The 23,818-nt window shown below is 40.0% G+C and overlaps 1 protein-coding gene across 1 annotated transcript in view; it reads left to right on the top strand.

Annotated features, from left to right (window-relative positions):
* Positions 1 to 23,354, top strand: part of LOC124127178 (palmitoyltransferase AKR1-like) — a 65,110-nt gene extending 41,756 nt beyond the window's left edge. Inside the window, exons 3-5 of the mRNA XM_048401939.1 lie at positions 21,633 to 21,692; positions 22,167 to 22,232; positions 22,812 to 23,354. Of these exons, the coding sequence (XP_048257896.1) occupies positions 21,633 to 21,692; positions 22,167 to 22,232; positions 22,812 to 23,212 (527 nt within the window). The 3' untranslated portion in view covers positions 23,213 to 23,354. The remainder of the gene's footprint in view (positions 1 to 21,632; positions 21,693 to 22,166; positions 22,233 to 22,811) is intronic.
* Positions 23,355 to 23,818: the final 464 nt, after the last annotated feature.

Genomic DNA, 23,818 nt, shown 5'->3' with positions numbered 1-23,818 from the left:
GTTTGTCACACAATTATCAATGAGCAAGCTCAGTGATAGTGACAGTCATGGGTGAGGTGGGGTGAAATGGGGTTCAATGTCGCGTCCAAGAGTAATGCACTTATATAGCGACGTGCATGCATCTGTGGCTACTTGTACTAGTTCGGACTGATGCCGATTTATAGTGCTAGCTCACTGAGATATACTGTATACTGACTCCGAGCCGACCAGTCCTTGTTTTAGCCCCTTAATGCCGAGCGCCAGGGTAACGACAAGTACAATTTTTAAATGTGTTTTGGTATGACGCGGCCTGGGATCGAACGCCGGCCCTTCAGCTCTCCGAGCAGATGCTCTACCACTAGACCACGGAGGCGGTCGACTGTCATAGGTTATTTGTAACTTTGGACATACATGTATGCTACAGACAAGTGGCCTGAATACTTCAAAGCTATTCCCCTGCTCTTATGTTTCTTTTTCCATTCTAATTGTTTCACAGGTTGAGAAAATGGCAGACATTACTCGCATCCTGTAATGACCTTTTATATCTACAGTTATTAGTTAGTTGAGGTTATTTTGCATACCTGCAACTTTATCATTCATGATCTTGTTCTTGACAGAAATCATTTATTACATATATTCCTGTTCCTTTTTTTCAATTTTAAAAGGAAAAATTCACTGCATTGCTGAACATTTCAGTCTTTCAACCAAAGTGAGAGCTTACCCCACAGTAATTCTCCTATTCACTTATCTAATCATATACATATTCATGAAAATTCTCACTTTATGCCCTAATGGGTCAACTGAAAACTTTCAATATATTTTGCATATCTCTTTACATTTATCATAAAAGTTACAACATAACCTTGCCTTATACAATCTTATCCAAATTTCACAGATTTAAAAATTATTATTAAATCTTCTTTTGTGTTCATTTACATAGGGGAATTAAAAAGATTCTAGTAAAATAAAAAAATAATTCACTACAACATTAACTATATGACCTAATCACCTTGCTTAAATATACACTGAGGTTCTCACACCTTTCATAGTGCCAGTTCCTCCTTGGAATTCACGTGTCAACAATCTGGTGAGCAGAAAGAGATCTGAACAGACAACTTTTCAGTAGTAATTAGGGAATCACCTGGTGACATGTTTATGGCTAGGTGTAGAGTCAGTGCTGGCAGTAGCTAGCCTGTGTTCAGTTGTTTGAGCCCTCAACAGACCAATGAACCCCTCAGTATAAACTATGAGTTTCCACTTTCCCCAGTTTGGTTTCAGCAAGTCTAGAAATAGACAAATACACACTTCCAAGGAAGGTGGTAATACACCGACCTATACTTCTGTTCACAGGTCATATTCAACTTATGACATTTTATGCATATCATCAGATTGTTCATATTGATATTTTCTTTAAATGATCTGTTTATGTTTACATGTTTGTATTTACGTATATATGTATGTATGAATTAAAATGTTTTAACATTTAAATATTGCATCTGTATCGTAATGTTTTCTGTAAAGTATTCATTGTTTGCAGTAAGTATAAGGATTACAACATAGATATGACTCTTTGTAATGATATCATTAAAAGCGCAATGAAACATGACTCTTTCTTATGGTTTATCTCCATAACATAGAATTCATATGTAAGGTAAACATCTTGTTTGTTAGGGTGGGTAATATTTTAATGGTGGGTATCTGTTTGGTGTTGTAGATTTTCTTTGCTAGACACCCATCATGTACTGTGTAAGGTTCGGGGTATTAATATATGTAACAATATATTCATCCCATATCTTCAAGAGCTTGTTCAATGTCTAGCCCTTTCCCATACGCTCAAGCCCATCATGGTAAAGAATTCAAAAGTAGTAACCTTGATGTTATGCAAAAATGCACTCTTACATATATATTTATTTCAAGAGTGCATTAAAAAAAGTATTATCCTATATTGATGAGGAATGAAATATATGCATACAATTTTAGTGGCAAATCCTATATATACATGACATGCTTAACAAAACTAAGGACCATATGGGAACTAAATCTGTATTTGCTGTATATACTTGCACAATTACTGTCAAAAATCAAAATGCACTCTCAGTCACTCAATCACAGTTGCCTAGAATGCCACCAAGTAACAGCAGTGTTTTAGCCTTATGACAACAAACAAGTGATTGACATCATGAGCTATAAATCGTATGATCAATAACACACACTTACATGTACCGTTTGATCCTGACGTACTGAGGACATTTCTTTATTCACAGTGTTTAGGCAAAACAATCAATCTAAATGTTTACAACTAACACAAGAGTGGCCAGTCTAGGTACATGTTACTGTGTATGTGTAATTGATTAATTCTAATATTGTGTACCAATATTATGTATATATAAGATAACCTAAAAAGGCTCACTGTCAATGGTTTGGATATCATGAATACTTTGTCGTACATTGTTCTCCCTCATGCTCTCCCCGCAATGGGTGTCCCAGTCGTCTGTGCAGAGTTGCGTTGCGCTAGAGACCTATGAGAATGGGTTTGATACCCGGTTTGTGCTGATTATGTGTCTGTCAGCACCATGTCGTGCCCTGAAAACCAGGTTGTTCCAACTCCAAAAACACAACTTTCGAGTTACAACGATTTGAAAATTGTCATGCTTGTATTTTTTTGTAGATGTCATTCAATCTACACTGTATTTGGCACGAAGATGTACACATGTATTCTCAAGTGACAAGTCTCTGTTAATCTTTCGAAAAGATCATACATTTTCTAGAAAACAGATTTGTCTGTTTGGAGATAGAACAATTATCTAAACATTTTGCAGTTATCTTGAGTTCCACAAACACCATTTCCTGTTTCGAACAATACTTTAGACATGTATTTGATGTCTGTATGTCACTTATCGTTCTAAAAAAGAGAAATACTCATTTTCGTTTGTAAATACATCTTTATTCATCAATAAAAACGAACAAAACAACGTCATTCAACAAGCAAAATACCCTTTGTGGAATGTCCAGAGATTTCAGATCGGAATGATTATGGTCTGATGTTACCCTGCTTGTATAACAACGCTGATGCACATGGATCAACTAACATTATGCAGTAATCGAACTCTGGTATGAACAATATTATGTGTCTGTCAGCACCATGTACGTGCTCGTGGTACACGTCTGTGACCTGCATCACTTAGGGCTTTAAGCTGACATGCACTGATATAATAGGAATACTGTTCAAAACGGCTTTAATCCCAACTCATTCACTCACTTAAATTGAGATTAATATACGAACGTGTGTCATACTGATTTTTATGAAACATGTACGAGACACACATGCGAGTGTAATACTTTCTATATTACCCATTCAGTGTTCCTGTTTACCGGTAAAACATTTGGCTTGGACCGGTAATTCATGTGACTGTCAGTCCCTGTGGACCGGCAAATAAAGTACTTATAAATCGTTGTTGTTAAACAAAACATCGGTGATATTCATGTAAGTACATTTTTCGAACAAAGTCAACTTGTCTGTTACATCAGGGTTTACCCTTGTCGTTTTCTAGGTTAAATATTCAGTTGTAGCGACTTTGTCTCGAAAACGTAAAAAAAGAGAGAAAAGTGTGACTGAAGTTTATGTGAATGACATATAAAGTAACTAAGTAACTTCAGAGATGACATCTTTGCATTGAGCATAAAGTTGAAAGAATTAAAACCAAATAATTTTCATACGTTTTTTTTATTTGTTGAAAGTTGGGACTGGCAAAAATTAGGGGGGACTGGTAATTTTTAGAATTGCCAGTCCACAAGGACTGGCAGTTTCAAAAGCCAGAGGGGACACTGCCATTATTTCTTAATCCGTATGAGCTTCTTCAGAAAAGTTAACAGATGAAGACCGCCAACTTAGAAAACCACAATTGTCGAATGACGTCAGGAATTTTCAGCTATGATATCCTTTCTGGTGTGACATCATTAACTACCTTGCGTCACAGTAAAATTCGAGTGACGTCAACAGTGCCATCTTGATGACATAAACTATATACTGGTACACATGAAGGGATATTTGCACGAGTGCATATACATTTTTTATTAAATCGGTTATTTCTAAACCTATGGGTAATAAATATATTTATTTTCGAAGGACAAATCTGCAGTGATTGTCACTTAGAGATACATATGTGCCAATGTGTGGATAACATTAATGGTAAGACTTTGTTGATAGTAGTTTCTGTAAAGATACCTTTTCAACCCATTTTAGAACATGTATACTGTTGCAGTTATAGTGCGTAGTGATACAAGTAGATGGCAGAGTGACTGGTGTACCAATACTTAAATCACCATATACAGACTGCTCCAAGGACTATCTCTGTCAGTACATATAACAAAGAACTACAGTAAAGTACGGTTATAACGAACTCAAAGGGACTACTAATTTTAGTTCGTTATATCCGTCAGTTCGTTATAAGCGTGTTCGTTATAACCGTAGTTTACTGTACCTACTATATTATCATCATTATTGTTATAGCATGTATTTCTTCTACAATCAGATATGCTTAAAGTTAATTCACGGTAACTTGGCAATTGGTTCATACATACTGTGGGGTTTTATTGTTTATTCTTGTGCCATATCACAAAGGTCAGGAAATATACATTATGCATATACCAGCATGTATCATACCCGCCACTGCAACACGCGACACGCCGTGATATAACTGGAATACTGTTAAAAGCGGCGTTAAACCAAACTCACTCACTCTTTACTTTCATTCACTCAATTGACACGGTCTTATGATAATGAGACATGATGACATTCCTAGAGGTGTCCACAGTACAGAATGCCAGATCATAATATATCCTTTGTATCATCTAATATATTTTTTATTTGTTGAAAGTTGGTACTGGCAAAAATTAGGGGTAACTGGTAATTATTAGAGTTGCCAGTCCACAAGGACTGGCAGTTTCAAAAGCCAGCGGGAACACTGCCATTATTTCTTAATCCTTATGAGCTCCTTCAGAAAAGTTAGAAAACCACAATTGTCGAATGACGTCAGGAATGTTCAGCTATGACGTCATTTCTAGTGTGACATCATTCCTGTACTTTCCTGTTTTCCTGCTTCTGCTTGGTATTAGTCACAATTGAATCTTAAAACCAAGACATAACACTAGTCTTGCCATATTTCCGTTCTGACCATATGCAATTTGTTTCATTCATGCCATTTTTACAGAAGAGTAGGTCAGGCTTTATCTTGTACATGTTTTTGGTTCAGTAACTTTGGTCAAACATGATACAATTATGATGATAGTAAATCCCATTTCAAACTTGTGAGCAGAATCTGAATGCTATGGGTCAATATTTCTAATTTTAAAAGATTTTTTACTATTTCATTACTCATATCCCCTCGACCAGAAATGGGATAACGCCTGTAAAATCTACAATCAATGGAATCTTAAGATTTCTTCTTGGCTGCTGATAGTAAATAATATTTCAAACTTGTGAGCAGAATCTGAATGTTATGGGTCAATAATTTTAATTTTAAGAGATATTTTACTATACTATCACTAACATCCCCTCATCAGCAGTGCCATAAATGTAATGCTTTCAAGAATGAAAGGAATCTTGAGAGTTTTGTTTTCTGATGATTGTAATTCACATATGAAACTACATAGCTTTACTTTAAGCTTCATCTCCTTCACAACAGTAATAGGCTAACTTATCATCATGGATGGACTGACTGCATAATGTATGACATTGTGCTAGATCTGTACCTGCCTTGATAGAAACCACAGAAAGAAGAAAAAAAAGTAAAGGTATAATTACTTACCTTGACGTTCTCACTTTAAAAGAAACATTATCTAAGAAACTTCAGCCACTTGGCCTTCAACTGCAAGGACCAGACGACCATTTTGAACAATTTGTGAAGGGAGTATAACTTTTAATGTCACTGATTACAGAGCATGAGATAACAAGTTCAGTTCTCTATGATTGGGTTTATGAAATATTTGTCATTTGTCTTAAGTTGGTACTTTTGAAGCCTTTCTAATGTTTCAATCATATTAAATGATATCATTTAGATTCCATATGTATCATATATATGAGGACATTTTGCGGGCAAAACGGTTATGAAAGCTCCAATGTAAATATGTCATTAGGCTACCAGGAATAGTTCAATGAGTTTCCCAGTTAACTCTCTCACATTCCGCATCTGCTATGCCTTGAAGCAGTTACATGCCACTTCAACATTAATAAAAAGTAGTTGTTTTTATCATTATGTACACAATAATCAAATGGAGTGATTTTGAATAATTCTTACCACAATGGTTTTGCATTATAGTGATAATAATATTTACAAAAATGACTTTGGGACTTGAGAATACAAACAAAAATACACACATCGGTTGCCAGAGGGCTGTGAGGTATTTGGGCTTAGAAATCCCTTGAATAATACAAATGTAATTGTACCCCTTTTTACTCTGACATGTTGAGTATCATATTCTTGTTTGGTGTTTTATGACACACTCAGTACTATTCAAAATAGTTATTATAATTATATTACTGTACATACCCTTCCACATATACAGTGTGAACATCATCACCTATTGTACAATGTCATGAGTGTATACTCCTGGACATTTTCCTCCTGTGTTACTGTGCATGAGAAGAATAATTAAAATAATCTTGAAAAATAGCATAACACAAACATCCAAGGAACTTGTATTATTACACTTATATCCCTACCATTGCAATGAGTGACATAACATCTTTAAAATATATAAATTAGGAAATAATTTTGATTTCATTTGGCTTTTGCTATTTCCTAGGAAAACAATGTGTTCAGAAATGGCCAAGATTTCTATTAAACAGAAAATGTACTCATTATTAAACATGTCACCACCTCACGAAGGTTATGATATGATAGACAATTAAACAATCCATTTGTGAGTGATATCTTGGTTAGAGTGAGTGAGTGAGTTGGGTTTAACGCCGCGTTTAACAGTATTCGAGTTATATCACGGCGTGTCAGCTTGATGTGGGAGGAAAGCCCGAAGTGATGCAGGTCTCAGACGTTTACCACTTTGGTGAAACCCACGAGCACGGGTATGGTGCTGACAAACCTAGAAACATAATTGGGGCGAACCGGGATTCGAACCCACAATCATAGGTTTCTGGCGTGCCCAAGGGACGCATCTCTGCACAGCGAATCGCGGCGCCTTAGACGACTGGGCCACCCGTGCCCCCATCTTGGTTAGAAGTTAAACATGGCAATGGGTAGTAATTACAGATAATAAGCATCACGACCATTTTTATAGGAATTTTTTCATTAGCAAATTGTATAAAAAGAAGTAATTGTATTCCGCTTTAGTTCCGCATTACCACTTGTATGCGCTGCTATATTGCTAGATTTAGCTACAAATGGCGGATATCGAGTCAGTAGCACTGCCATTGGCGCACTTTGCAGAACGGAGTACAAATAAAGAACACAAGAAGTGCAGATGATTTTGCTCTTATTAAATGTTTGTCAATGTACACATAGTTGCATGTGACAGATATAATTCTCTATGGTGTTTATCCCACTTCTGGTCAATACAGACGCTAACACACAGCTCCACTTTCTGGTTTTCAAGCGATTTACTTGCAATCACTTAATTATGGTGCACGTTTTTCGTTGGTGATTGCTAATTTATGTCATGTGTGTATATTGCAATTATCAATTATATATAGGTATGGTCGCCGATAATGGAGTAATTAGCCAATAAACCTTTGGCTCGTCTTGGCCCGGCCCAGCCCGACTTTTAGGCAATCCCCCGCCCAGTTAAACAACATTGCTCAGTTTAGCTGATTAAAACTAGTTGTGATCCTGACCTTGTGCGGAGACGGGTCGACCCGTAACATTTTGTGTCTGTAGAACACATTGAACATACTGACTACCCCTTGTTTCCGCCAGTTTCAAGAACGACAATAGCTCAGAGGCGTTCATCACGATGTGGACGACGTATTCCCAATCCGATCACAAATACTGCAGTGCAGCAAGCGAAGGGAGCTTACGAGCTCCTCTGCACGGAGGAATGTTTGTGTGCAATGTTTCGGGTGTCTTGAGGTGTTAGGCTTTGGTTCCGAAGCAGCTTAACTTCATTCTTTATGTTCCAAGATCCTAGTTACCTTGGAGAGTGTACAAAGACGGGACGCTCAATACACAGGTACAGAGGATATCGTCGGAATGAATACTCGCACCAATATTCATTACAATGTAGAAAAGAGCGCGTGACTCAGATTTAAACTAAAAAAGGTGCACTTCTCTTAAATATGTTTTCAGTTACACGACATTTATAAGGGGTGAAAACATGCAGGCGCGTCCTACTCCTGTTTCTTTTAAAAGCATCCTCTCCACTACAAACGCAGTGTTGTTCAAGTGGAATCATATTCAATAATCAATGACATACGCAATTATAAATATTTTACACTCAACTGAAAGTTCTAGTTGCGACAGGAAGCGTCATTTACACTTTAACACTGTACAGTAGACTTGATACACCGGCCAAGTGTTTTAGTGGTGTCAGGAAGCGTCATTAACACTTCTAACACTGTACAATAGACATGAAACACCAGTCTAGTTTCGTGTTGATGCAGAAAACATAATTAACATCTCTAACACTGTACAGTGGACATGATACACCGGCCCAGTTTTTCGAATGGCAGCAGGAAGAGTCATTAACACTTCTTACACTGTACAGTAGACATCATACACCAGCCCTGTGTTTCTAATGGCAGCGGGAAGAGTCGTTTACACTTCTTACACTGCACAGTAGACATGATACACCAGTCCTGTGTTTCTAATGGCGGCGGGTAGCGTCTTTAACACTTCTAACACTGTACAGTAGACATGATACACCAGCCCTTTGTTTCTAATGGCAGCGGGAAGAGTCATTAACACTTCTAACACTGCACAGTAGACATGATACACCAGCCTTGTGTTTCTAATGGCGGCGGGAAGAGTCATTCACACTTCTAACACTGTACAGTAGACATGACACACCAGCCCTGTGTTTCTAAAGGCGGCGGTTAGCGTCATTAACACTACTAACACTGTACTGTAGACATGAAACACCAGCTCTGTGTTTCTGATGGCAGCGGAAAGTGTCATTAACACTTTTTACACTGTGCTGTAGACATGATATACCAGCCCTGTGTTTCTAATGGCAGAGGGAAGTGCCATTAACACTTCTTACACTGTACTGTAGACATGATACACCAGCCCTGTGTTTTTAGTGACGTCAGGAAGCGTCATAAACACTTCTAACACTGCACAGTAGACATAATACACCGGCCCTGTGTTTCTAGTTGTGCCAGGTAGCGTAATAAACACTTCTAACACTGCACAGTAGACATGATACACCAGTCCTGTGTTTCAAATGGCAGCGGGAAGAGTCATTCACACTTCTTACACTGCACAGTAGACATGATACACCAGTCCTTGTTTTCTAATGGCAGCGGGAAGAGTCATTTACACTTCTAACTCTGCACAGTAGACATGATACACCAGTCCTGTGTATCTAATGGCAGAGGGAAGAGTCATTCACACTTCTTACACTGCACAGTAGACATGATACACCAGTCCTTGTTTTCTAATGGCAGCGGGAAGAGTCATTTACACTTCTAACACTGCACAGTAGACATGATACACCAGTCCTGTGTTTCTAATGGCAGCTGGAAGAGTCATTCACACTTCTTTCACTGCACAGTAGACATGATACACCAGTCCTTGTTTTCTAATGGCAGCGGGAAGAGTCATTCACACTTCTTTCACTGCACAGTAGACATGATACACCAGTCCTGTGTTTCTAATGGCAGCGGGAAGAGTCATTTACACTTCTAACTCTGCACAGTAGACATGATACACCAGTCCTTGTTTTCTAATGGCAGCGGGAAAGGTCATTTACACTTCTAACACTGCACAGTAGACATGATACACCAGTCCTTGTTTTCTAATGGCAGCGGGAAGAGTCATTCACACTTCTTACACTGCACAGTAGACATGATACACCAGTCCTTGTTTTCTAATGGCAGCGGGAAGAGTCATTTACACTTCTAACTCTGCACAGTAGACATGATACACCAGTCCTTGTTTTCTAATGGCAGCGGGAAGGGTCATTTACTCTTCTAACACTGCACAGTAGACATGATACACCAGTCCTGTGTTTCTAATGGCAGCTGGAAGAGTCATTCACACTTCTTACACTGCACAGTAGACATGATACACCAGTCCTTGTTTTCTAATGGCAGCGGGAAGAGTCATTTACACTTCTAACTCTGCACAGTAGACATGATACACCAGTCCTGTGTTTCTAATGGCAGCGGGAAGGGTCATTTACACTTCTAACACTGCACAGTAGACATGATACACCAGTCCTGTGTTTCTAATGGCAGCGGGAAGGGTCATTTACTCTTCTAACACTGCACAGTAGACACGATACACAAGCCCTGTGAACTTCATTAACACCTCGTTGTTGAAACCATGAATGAACTACTTTGAACGAAACAACTTTCCTACCAGTCTCTTGTCATGGGTTTGGAGATAAACCGGCTTCACGACAAGTAACCCACTAAGAAATATCAGAGATTAAGTTGAACACATACCGGCACATATTAATCGCGGAAGGAAATACGTCTCTCCATCCTGTGCCTGGTTCTAAAAGGGATGATAAGTAACTTAAGAAATTCAAATCTCCTCGCTGAATCTTATCGCTGACATTTATACATACACCTGGTATCAATCATCTCGAGCCTCTCGGTCTTCGTCCACTCGAGTTGCGTGCGCATCATGTCATGACACGTTCAACGCACAGTGATGGAGCAAAAGGAGTATGTCGGGTTACCTAGTTATTTACAGGAATGTGATTGCTTTCGTGCAGGCGGGAAAGACTTGCAATAAAGTCTAGGAGCACTTAGAGGATGACTGGAGAAAGATAATTGGATCGTAAAAACACAGGACATATAGCTTCATTTCATCTGTATATAGAATGAAATTTGTCTTTCTGACATCTCACTGATTATTTTATTTGTTTTTCCAACGTGTTTGGTTTTTCTCCGTTTAGTTCATATTACTAATATAAGCATGATTTTGTTTAAACTGTTTGTTGTATTCAGGTGTATCACATCCATGTATGTACATGCCATTATTCTAACGTATTGTTTTCATATTGATGTCTAGATATGTTGTACTTTGATCTGTCCAGTTCATCTGTGATGTTTACTTCACAACATTAACGTACATCCTCTTTATGAAAGTATAACTCCTCTCCTCGATACATGGCTTTTGTGCGGCCTCAGATTGAATGCTCTCAATCAGTGACTCACTATTAACTCAAATGTTTTACATCTGTGGCATCACTGACCTGCCATACACGTGCTTCACATATCGTTAACAAACTATACTGTATGTCCGCCTGACACAATGGCACACGGTATACCAAACCGAATCGTTTTGTCCCAAGTGATGCTATCACGAATTTCATTCACAATCTGTTCTTTTCGCGAAGACACACCCTATTGAAGGATTAAGGCATGGCCTATTACTATCGACTCAAGCTATTTCCGAGGGAAAATCTATACCTGCATGTCAAAATGTTTCTACAGGACGATGATCTCACTGTCTCACTGTCTCACGCTCATTATTGCGGTAAATTTTCCTACAAATGTCAAAGAAGTAGGGTTGAAATAAAAATAAATATGAAGATTTTCAAAAGTCGAAAAAATTAAAATCTAGCAGACCAAACGTGATATGATATTGGCATTTGTTTAAAGACGTAGAAATGCGTGTTCTTTCTGTTCAATTAACCATAAGGCATTATTTCAATTTCCCACACAACCCATAGATTTTTTTATGGAGAATATTTTTTTTGCAGTAAGAGGTTATACCACCATATAGTGCGGGCGCTAGCCGTAGGTCAGGACATGCTTATCCTGCAAACACCTGGTGTCATCACTGATTTTCACTTAATCATTCACATATTTTTTACCGCTATTTGCCCTCTATACAAAATCGAATCTGTTTCGGCGGATACTCTAGATTGGTTATTCTCTTCCAGTGACAATCTATATAATTGTAGTCACGAGTCTAGTTTCATCACTTGGTTTAACCTCGATCAGGTCGATCGTTCGTTCATGTAATTGTGGAAAAACACAACGTATAAAAATGATCTATAGTATAAACAGGTGGTTCCTTGACATGGCAGTTGTCCCGTGGAGACTTATGATACAGAGACAATAGTTTTGTTTTCGGGCTAAATACACTGGGCCTAGTTGCTTGGAATGTTGGCTGCCATTTTCATTTGGCGTTGATTTTGCTTACCATTAATACATGTATTAGATATTTTGCTAAACGGTGACATTTATCACCAAATACATGCATTCAGCTTTAAAAGCGCCTGCAGAGTACGAATAATTAATTTAACACTGGAATACAGACATAGGCGTAGATGTCAGTAGCTGGATCCACGAACAGGAATTAACGTTTTTACGTTTGTAGGGAAGTTGTTGAATGAAAAACGTTCCACTCATGCACAGTTCTATATTACGGTCGAAGCCGAAAGCTGTCTGCAGATCAGTATTTTCTTACACAGACAGCACAGGGGGGTTCAGTGGCGGTGGAACCCCCCTTGTCGAAACATTAAAGTAGAGAAATATTTTGAAGCATATAAATGAAAATATTATCAATTGATTATTTATACGTCCTTAGTGTGATAAAGGTGCCTGACATATCTGTGAAAGGCATCTTTGTATGACACGCGAAGTTAGTGAGTGAGTATGCTTTAAGCAATATTCCAGCAGTAGCACGGCGGGACACGCGAAGTAACACGAATCTGTGACAAGGCGTAGACGGAAATTCAACAGCAAATATCCTTCCGTCGCACGTGCACTTGATCCAACAGTGTACACCGACAGACCGCTTTCTACCAGGCTCATCACTTTCAACACAGATGTCTCCGAGTCATCGCCTCCATCGTCTTACTCATCATCGGCGTCCACGACTTCTTCAACCCACAATTCTCTCACAACATTCACATGGTCATTCCAACGAGTTAAATAAATGTTGATTCAGAATAAGGATAATGATTTTGAGTGCAAACTAGCCACCGTTCTGAGTCCCGTTTCAAAACAATTGTTTGCCTGATAAGTCGGAAGAAAAATGTTTGCAGAATCACCGCACTGTCGACAGGTTTCTAACGCCCAAAAGAAATATAGATTCTGATCATGGATACAGGAGTTCAGCGCAGAATAACTACACATGACGAAACATTGCCACCTTTCTGAGTTCCATTTTCAAATAACTTGTCTCCCTTATTGAATTGTCAGGACCCCATTGTCAAGGGTTTTCTAACGCCCTGTATATATAGATAAGTATTCTGATAATTCGTCTATAGCAGGTATAGCGACCGTTCCGTCGCGCATGTTCACACCTGTATCGCCCACTAAGAGACAAAGCAGAAAAAGATTGACACCTTTAGGGGAGTCCAGTTGAGTCACATTTTGTCCCGTGAATATAGTTATCTTATTTATACAAAGGGACAGACAGAGAGACAGACAAACAAAGTGTTTGCACAAACAAGAAACGATTTCTTTTCATTTCATTTCATTTCGGTCTCCAACAAGTTGATGATTAGGCACAGTCATCTTTGGCGGCGAAATTCGCCGTGCAGAGTTGCGTCCCCTCGGCGTGCCAGAAAACTATAATCGTAGGTTCGAATCCCAGCATTATTACATACTTCGGATGTTCCTCCCACATCAAGCTGACACACCATGGTATAACCGAAATACTGTTAAAAGCGGCGCGAAATAATAGTCATTAAGCATATCCTTTTTGACGATCCTTTATCAATAAATTATAAAGATCATATTTCCCAATAATGTTTGGATGATGTTTATATGCTTACAACATCAAACTTCAGATAACCAACGAGTCTTTAATCCTAAGATATAGCTCCTTCTTTACGGACTTAAGTATGCACATGTGTTATTGTTGTGACTGAGTTAAATACCTGAGCGCATTCATTTACAGTCACATTTCATGTTCAGTAAAGATTTTGAATATAAGCAATACGAAATGTAACGGCGACAAGGTAACACTTCATCACTATGTCAGTGGCCGAAATGTTTCAGACATTCAACATTCAAAATGGTGGCTATCGTCGCGATAGCTTAGGTGCTGTGTTTGCTTGTGATAAGGTTAAGTAACTGGTCAGTTGTTATCGGTAATTTTCCGATCAAAACACAAATATGACTTCATGGTCTGATGGTTTTTAATGAACCAAAATGATGTCTCAGGGCAAGGGCCTGGCACATCGGGCTCGACCAGTTTAAAAATATGTTCCCATGGTAAGAAGTGCAGGCTTGCAGTCAAAAGATCGAGTCCTTACAATCAATATACCCGTGAAGATCCGGGGTAGAGTAGGTCTTCAGCAATCATGCTTGATGTAACAGGCGACTATGCTTGTGGTAAGAGACGACTAACGGGATTGGGTGGTCAGGCTCGCTGACTTGGTTGATGCGTGTCATCGTATCCGAATGGCGAAAATACTCAATCGATGCTCACGATGTCAATCACTGGAATGTCTGGTCCAGAGAGCGGCGTTAAACAACAAAGATAACAATCAATCTTACAGTCAATAGATGGAGTCGTAACGTTGCAGTCAATAGATGGAGTCGTTACTTTACAGTCAATAGATGGAGTCGTTACGTTACAGTCAATAGATCGAGTCGAACCTCGGTCACTCCAGTTGCCCATTCGATGACGAGCCTGTCCTGTCCAGTTAATGGTATTAATGGTGTATTCATGGATGGACTAAACCTCAAAGGACGCACATCACGCGACTGGATTTGGCAAAGGATACGAAAACAGGTTTGATAATGAAGGACGCCGACTGAAGCTGTGTAACTCAGTCAATCAGTGAGTTGTGTTTAACGCCGCTTTCTACAGTATTCCAGTTATATCACGGCGTGTCAGCTAAATGTGGGAGGAAAGCCCGAAGTGATGCAGGTCTCAGACGTTAACCACTTTGGTGAAACCCACGAGCACGGTAGGTGCTGACAAACCTAGAAACATAATTGGGGCGAACCGGGATTCGAACCCACAATCATAGGTTTCTGGCGTGCCCAAGGGACTCTGCACAGCGAATTGCGGCGCCTTAGACGACTGGGCCACCCGTGCCCCCAGCTGCGTAACTGCCAAATGTGTGGACGTATACGTAGCAATATGGCCACCAGTTGTATGTGAGCGACAGGTGAGGTGAGGTGAAATTGGGTTTAACGTTGCGTCTAAGATTATTACACTTATATATAGCGACGCGCATGCATGTATACTGAGTCAAATTACAAACTTTACATTTTTAAAAGTAATCCCATATATGATATACAACGGACAAATGTATCAAAGATGGTAATTTTTAATCATTTATGTCCAAAGAAGGATTTTAATTAACGGTGGTAACCATAATTTGTTCCAAGCACCTACGGTATTCGGTAATAACATCAGCAGTTCAAATCATAAGTCTCAAGCACGAAAATCTGATGGCACACAAGTTCAGTAGCGTGTATGGCCACCATGTGCGTTGACAACTGCCACACAACGCCTCCGCATGGACCTTATGATGCTTGCTTGTGAACACATGATTGGGAAGACGACGCCATTGTTGCTGCAAAATGGTGCCAATATCTTGCAAATTCTGTGGTTGGTTCTGGAGAGTGCGCAGACTTCTGCTAAGAGCATCCCAGACGTGTTCGATGGGAGAGGTCGGGAGACCTTGACGGCCAGTCCATGACGTTGACTCCCGCATTCTGAAGGACATTTCTTGTCAAAACTGCTGTGTGGGGTCTGGCATTGTCGTGTTGGAAGATCAAACCGGGTCCATGTGCTGCCATAAAAGGCAGAAGTTCTGGTGCCAGTACCTGGTCGCGGTAAGCAGCAGCGTTGAGGTTGCCACGGATGACAAGAAGCCTGGAACGTGCATTGCCACAGAAAGCACCCCACACCATGACACTTCCGCCTCGAAATATGTCAACTTCCTGTACACAATATTGGGCGTAACGTTCATGACGGCGCCTCAACACCCTCGCCCTACCATCAGTAAATCGAAGATTAAATCGGGATTCATCACTGAAGACGACTTGATTCCAATTCCTCTGAGTCCATCATAAGTGTCGCTGTGCCCATAATTGACGTTGACGTCTGTGAAATTGAGTCAGAATCGGCCCGCAGTATGGCCGTCGTGCTTGAAGGTGAGCAGCTCTCAAACGGTTTCGAACAGTTTGCGCACTGAGTCTACCCATAAACAGTTCATTTCTGGTTGATGTAGCCGTCAAAAATCGGTTACGGAGGTGACGTAGACAACCTGACGATCCTCTGCATGTGACGTCACACGTGGTCGACCTGGCCGAGGGCGATCAGCGGTGGTACTTGTTTGCTGCAGACGCGTCTGTAAATCATAAACAGTCTACAACCCATCGTCCTTGCGATTTGAGCTACGGACGTTCCCGTCTGCAAAATGCCGATGGCACGTTCACGTTGCACATTTGAAAGGCGTGGCATGACAAATGGTCGTAAAGACGTTTGTTTTCTTGTGTTTTTCTTTTTTTGTTAATGACTGTTAACAACTATGGCTGAAAAAAATATTTTGATCGATTCACCTGCACAAAAACGGGTGTTATCTGAAGACAATACGTGGCCATTACTGTTTAATACACAATAAGGGCCCACAATGATAACTGGTCAAGATGTTAAAATTTTAGGATTGTGAAGTTTTAAATTTGGTTCAGTATATGTGTGTGGCTGCTTGTACTATTCCGGACTGATGCCGATTTACAGTGCTAGCTCACTGAGACACCATGCCGCAGTTTAACATGAATACCCAACTCAGACACAGTATACTGACTTCGAGCCGACCAGTTCTTGTTTAAGCCTGTTTATGCCGAGAGCGCCAGACTGGGTATTAACAAGTACCATCTTTTAACGTTTTTTGGTATGACGCGGCCGGGGATCGAACGCCGGACCTTCCGACCTCTACCACTAGACCACGGAGTCGGTCGTGAGCGACAGGGATGGCGGAATGGAATGTGCGTGTGTACTAGTATGGTAAAAGCCAATGGAGCTATTGAGAATGTTACCTTTTAATATCTCACACGTCTATCTGGAAAAAGAATTAGGTAAAGAAACTTGCATCTAAGCATTCTCAAAGACGTTAAAAGTAGGTACTTGTTGTTACCTTGCCTTCTGTTAATTTATCTTAAAAAGTCATTTAATCACACTGTTGAGTTTTAGTTAAGAAATAAAGTTTGCTCTACCCCCATTAAAAGTATAGTGTTACCCTTAACTATTATAGTTAAAGCACGAGGACGCTTGCGGTGCTTTGACGTTATAATAGTTTAGTTGCAAAATTATACTGTATTACACTATACGTGCGGCTAGAGCAAACTTTATTAATTTTCTAAGCTGCAGAATTTAAAAATGATCAATTGTTTGTCTTGGAGAGGGGTTTAAAATCAAATCTGTATTAACATGCGGTAAATTGAAAATCCTCCAACAGGCTAACTGACGGGCTGGTCCACTTGATTGCCTGTATTTCCTTACGCTCAGAGACATATTTACGTTAAAAATATAATACAACACGACTAAAATGATTAGTTTATTATAATAGGTCCTATTTTTTTATCTGTCCAGTGTGTTGATATTAAAGAAAACATGCAGAAAAACGACGGATTTTGACATTTATTTTTTTATAACAGCGGCTATATGACGGTGGTCTGGAAATAATCGAGTCAACACCAGGAAATCCATTGATTGATATCATGAGCATCGATCCATGCTGAAGACATATATATATATATATATATATAATTAATTCGTAGGGCACCGGGGCCGACGCCCGCATCGAACAATTTTGTGACTGCTGTCGCACAGTTAGTTTGGTTGGTTTGTTGTTTTACGCCGCACTCAGCAATATTCCAGCTAAATGACGGTGGTCTGTACATAATCGAATCTGGACCAGACAATCCAGTGATTAATATCATGAACATCGATCCACGCAATTGGGATCGATGACATGCATCAACCAAGTAAACGAGCCTGACCACCCGATCCCGTTAGTCGCCTCTTACGACAGGCATAGTCACCATTTACGGCAAGCATGGGTTGCTCAAGACCTATTCTACCCCGGATCTTCACGCGGACACAATGCTTTGTCGCAGGATAAAGTATAGTCGGTGCCTTTGATCTTTTAGCAAAGCATCTTAGAATAAAAATAAAGACATATTTTACGCACGATGATGAGGTAGATTTCTTTAATCAATGAAGTAGGCCTAATTTTTTACCTCAACATGCAATCTGAAACGAAATATGGTAAGACGGTAGTAAGACTTGTAGATCTTGTATCACTCCACACTGTATTATCTTTTGTAGCACGGTTTGCGAGCGGTACCTTTGATCTTACCCGTGCTATATCATGGTAGTAAGAGCACGGTTTGTTAAAGATTATTACCATTGGCTGATGCCAAGATCAGCAAGCCCCGCCTAAGAAATTTCAAACTTACAATGTTTCTTTAGTGTTGTACACAGTGTTCAAGAGTAATAACGTAAATAAACAACAAAAAGCAATAGAAATGTTCATAACTTAATTAAAAGATTACAATGTAACTGTCAAACATAAAAACAACTGGACACAGAACGCATTTTGCTAAATTCGGAAAATTAATAGTTGACATTTCTAAAATTCCAAAGTTTACACTTGATATTACAATTAGATCAAAAGTTAAACGTTAACGTCATATTATACGTCACTAAATTTTACACAAACTCGCACAATTTTGGAATGACTGTCGCAACCCGTGCTACAAGTCACTTACAACACACCCACCTACTCGTTGATTGGGCAGTAAGAGCACGGTTTGGCTTGGCATTTGATTGACAGACAAAAGGATCACCTCGGGGCTCCGCCCCTCGGTCCTTTTGTCTGTCAATCAAATGCCAAGCCAAACCGTGCTCTTACTGCCCAAACAAATCGCCTCGGTGTGTTGTAACTATAACAGAGTGATCGGCACAAGCAGCCGAGCGCCAAACTATGCCATGCTCATAACCAGACACGTCACACTGACGTCATAGCTCGCCCCTTCGCCAGTCAAGGCGTTTCTTAACTGGCAGTGAGATGTGTCGCTCGTGTTAGGACGTAAACGGTGGGTAAGTTTTCAGTTCGTACTTCGTAAATGAAACTAACATTGTAAATATACCAAGATTGATGTACAACAGAATACATTTTGAAGGAATCGGGTGCTTGCTTCACACACAGGACCATGTAACAATAATAATATAATCGTCTATGATTTTTTTGCGAGTTTTATTATATTTTTATTGTTAGAATCTACATGGTCCTGTGCTTCACACAATGTTTACACCCAGACGTTTGTTTAGCCTGTCACCGGGGATAACAAACGTCTGGACGTAAACATTCATACCTCGTTTCAACTGAAAAGCTTGTTCTATTTTAATCAGTAGATCTATATTGCAAAATATATGCTTGTACGTTTCATCTCTGAACTAATAAGAATTATTTACAACTGAGACTGAAGACAATATGATATTATTCTAAATCTGTTCAGTCAAGTGTCGGATGCGTTTTTTCGCTCATATTTTTAAAACGTTGTTCTGCATCATAGAATGGCCAAACGTGTCAGCCATATTATTTTTACACTCAAGGCGTGCAGCTTTGTTCTTCTAATCCTCTAAATATTATGTGGAACAATTGTATATCTGCAGGACACTACATTGTTTTTAAAGAATGGCAAGGACATGTAGAATATATAAGGGCAAATGTGCATGATTCTCGTTTTTGTATGAGTTAGTTAGAACGGACGTTAAATGCGAAAACAATTTGGCGCATGTCACACGGGCAATCGGCATTTCAGTCTTATCACTTTATAGAGCCACATGTTTATTCCCTTCTTTACACAAGCAAACACCGTATCAAACATCTTGTAGTGCCGGCGACAGTTTTGCCTCAGATAGTAAGCGGATCTCTGATGGGTGTACTGCCGCCATCGCTCGGAATGCTGAATTATGACAGTGTTGCAAAGAGTTTTCCTGACACTGAATTACCACTGTGTTGCACACGCGCTTAGTCAACTAGACCTGTTTAGTTGCTCTTTTACATTCATTGTATGCCCCATTGTATATCATCATGAAAATGTCATCACTGACATATTATTCTGTAGCATGTCGTGTATCGACATTTGTAATACTATGTAGCCCGAGACACCAAACGACGTAAAATGCACCAGTTTCAGAGTCTAGTTAAGAGTGTGTTTGGGGAGGGTGGGGACTAAAACATCAAGCAAAGTCACTTGGAACAACAAATAATTTACGATAGGTCGCAGCACTCTACATTTAGTAGCCTGTTATCATCAATTGGCAAAGGCAATATGTACACAGAGAAACCATCAAGACAGTTGTCGATTTGACGATGTAACAATTGTGTAAAATGTCCATTGTCCACAGACGTTGAAATGCACGAGAAATATATTTTTCCCTCTAGAATTACACTGGTGGGCGTCATATCCTGGTCAAAATATATATAACGGATGTGCATTGATTCTCACTCACAACAAATACCTGAGTATAATTTAAATATACAGTAATAACATAGCAGGCAATGCAAATTAGAAAACAGTATTTGACCTGTATGAGCGAAGTAGGTTTGCTATTCACAGTATTGATACTCAAATGCAGATATTATGCAACAACGCACCAACTTGCGGGGACCATTCCACCCACAACTAACGAAGTCAGACTAAAATACTAATCATTCCATAATTGGGAATTAAGGGTAGGTAGCTGATGTAATACCATGTTGTAAAGTTCCAAAATAATAAATGCACATATTCTGTGTATTCTGTGTACACTAATATAAACTGAGATGTTTAGTCCTTAGTCCTCATAATGGTAACATATAAAACCCTAAAAATAACATATGTTTACAAGCCTAGTCGTTATGATATCTGAACTATTGGGATGTTTGGCAAGGAATATAGGACGAGTTCCAATTTCTATCGCTGATGTAGTAATGTTCATTTATGTTGTATGATAATATTATTTATGACAACAAAATAATCTATTCAGTTCCTGCAACTTCAACCAAGAGAAGAGATATATCTCAGCAGTTAGCACAGAGGCAGTGTGCAGCTTAGGTTTATTCAGGAAGTGATTAAATAAATAAAAGCAATCTAAATCTAATAAATATAAGTGATTTCCAAAATGTGTCAGTCACCATGCTATGGTATATTAATAATACATCTACTGCAACAAATGTATTATAAGTTATGTTCATCAGTGAATAAATTTGAAAGTCACACATTTGTTGAAGGCAAAAGCTTCTCTGAGGCCAGTAGTTATAATGTTTACCTGCAATATATAGTTTTCTGAACAGCATATATGGGGGTTTTGGGTGGTGGGTAGCCTAGTGGTTAAAGCATTCGCTCTTCGCGCGGAAAAACCGGGATCGATTCCCCCACATGGGTACAATGTGCGAAGCCCATGTCTGGTGTTCCCCGCCCAGATATTGTTGGAATATTGCTAAGAACCTGTAAAACCCAACTCACCCAACCCTAATGAACAGCATATTTTGTGTTTCAGCTTCGAACGACCCGAGTCACGGAGAAAGGGCTGCACAGACGACGACAGTGACGACCCATGGTAGGTGGAAGAAGCCAGCAGGTGGTAGATACTGTCACTGTCCAACTTTGTACGAGATGAGGTCACATCAACATGTAACAAATATAAGCCTGAAAGTTCACTCCAAAAACCTTCATATGAACAGTCTCTACAATAACAAGCTGATAAATGTAATCTCTTATTATCCTAATAATTTGTAACAAGTCAATTGTACTGGCAGTAGCACCATAAGGCTCAATCCAACAAGCCTGTACTGACGCGCGGCTCAGATTAACAGCAATCTCAACGTTTGTGTTGTATTTATGATAGAATCTAGTCGTTTGAGTGATTTGTTAGTCGCTAGACGACCTTATATTTATACCTCTACTAAGATGAATGGTTTTGAAATTGTATTCATCAGTCAAATTTTAAAAACACAAACTTTGTCGAATATCTTGTATCTATAATGCTTATTTAGTTTGTATTGTTTTCTGAACAGCATGTTCTGTGTTTCAGCCTCGAGCGACCCGAGTCAGACAGCGAGTACACCAGTGACGACCACAAAAAAGCCTGCTACACAGGGTAGGTGGGAGAACCCAGCAGGTAGAAAGCCCACACTTTAATCCCCCCAACAATTAACAAGCTGGGGTATAGACCCGTGAGGGTTCTGACTTGCTTCTTGCATATTATCGTATTCCAGTTGTGTAGATCGGTGCTCATGTTGTCAACCACTGGACTGTCAGTCTTCATCCGACTCCGCCATCTTATTGCTTGACTACTGCTGAGTGCGGCGTAAAACAACAAACAAACAGACTGACATACTCCAATTTCATGTCTTATAAGATCTATCTAATATTTCCAAACAGCAACTGTACTGACAGTATCATCTCATAAAGCTCAGTTCATCAAACGTTGACACTCTCCAGCCACACATAGAATAATGTTACAACAACTGGATGTGACAGAAAGATTCTAAACATTGACCACATAATCCTTGATTACATGAACCAGCTGTCGTCCTTCCCCTTGATCCTTGTGTTGTCAGCCATGTCGGAAGTGGTTGATGACGTACCGTGTCACGTGTCACCATGTTGAGGTGTGAACCATGTTGATGTATGACGAAGATGTCTGGAAGTGTACAGAGTTTACTTTGTGTTACAGCGACTCCATCACCAGCAGACTGCGAGCACCTCTGTGACGCCAGCAAGGCCGGGAACCTGGAGGAGGTGAAGCGGCTCGTGTCTCAGGGCGTGGACGTCAACTGTAGGTGGGGAGGGTGGAGCATGACACTGGTGATGTGGGCAGCATACGGGGGACACAGAGACGTGGTGGAGCTCCTGGTGAGTGAAGGGGCCGATGTGTCACTGGTGACCGGGCACAGTTACAACACCCTTCACTACGCCTGTTGGGGAGGTCACTTGGAGACGGTGAAGTTTGTGCTGTCTCTGCACGTGGTGGACATCGACGCCAGGAACAACAGGGGGTTGACGGCGGCCGACCTGGCGAGACGCAGGGGACATACGCGAGTGTTGGATCTCCTCGTGTCCCGCGGCGCTCAGTGACGTCAGTGTCGTGTTTGTGTGGACGATGGGGGGAGACCTGACAGTGACGTGGTGTGCCGTTCACGTCGTCGTGTGTACATATGTCTTTATTAACGTTAAACTGTTTGTTGTTTTTGGAGATGAATAAAACTTGTAAAAACTTTGTCAGACATTTTGTCATTTGTTGTGTTTGGAAGTTCTCATGATCAGGTAAGAAAATTGTTAACTGAGTGTAAATAGAGACGATGTGTGATTGGTATGTAAACACCGCACCTCGTGATATGTTCATGCAGGTCGTCATATGTTTCTGTGTTAATTTTACGCCATAAGTTTGTAATTAATCGTGAAAAACACAAACAAACCTGTTTGTTTACATCTCGCTGCACTCGGTGACCTCAGACCGAGCCAAGGTTCGCCCAGCTGACGTGGCGCCAAATGTACAATGACAGTGACGTCACACTGTCGATGACGTCACGGCATTCCGGCTTAGGTCTAAACACTAAAGCTGCCTGCTGTTTTCTCTGCTAAATACGATATCAGTAATTCACAGGGCGGCACAATGCTGGCTTTGCGACATATTCAAGTACAGCACAGACCTCATGTGGGCGATACAGATTAACAAACAGA

The sequence above is a fragment of the Haliotis rufescens genome, unplaced genomic scaffold (assembly GCF_023055435.1).
Source record: "Haliotis rufescens isolate VD_foot unplaced genomic scaffold, xgHalRufe1.0.p SCAF_24, whole genome shotgun sequence".
Classification (NCBI taxonomy): Eukaryota; Metazoa; Mollusca; class Gastropoda; order Lepetellida; family Haliotidae; genus Haliotis; species Haliotis rufescens.
This window is presented reverse-complemented; position numbering and strand designations above follow the sequence as displayed.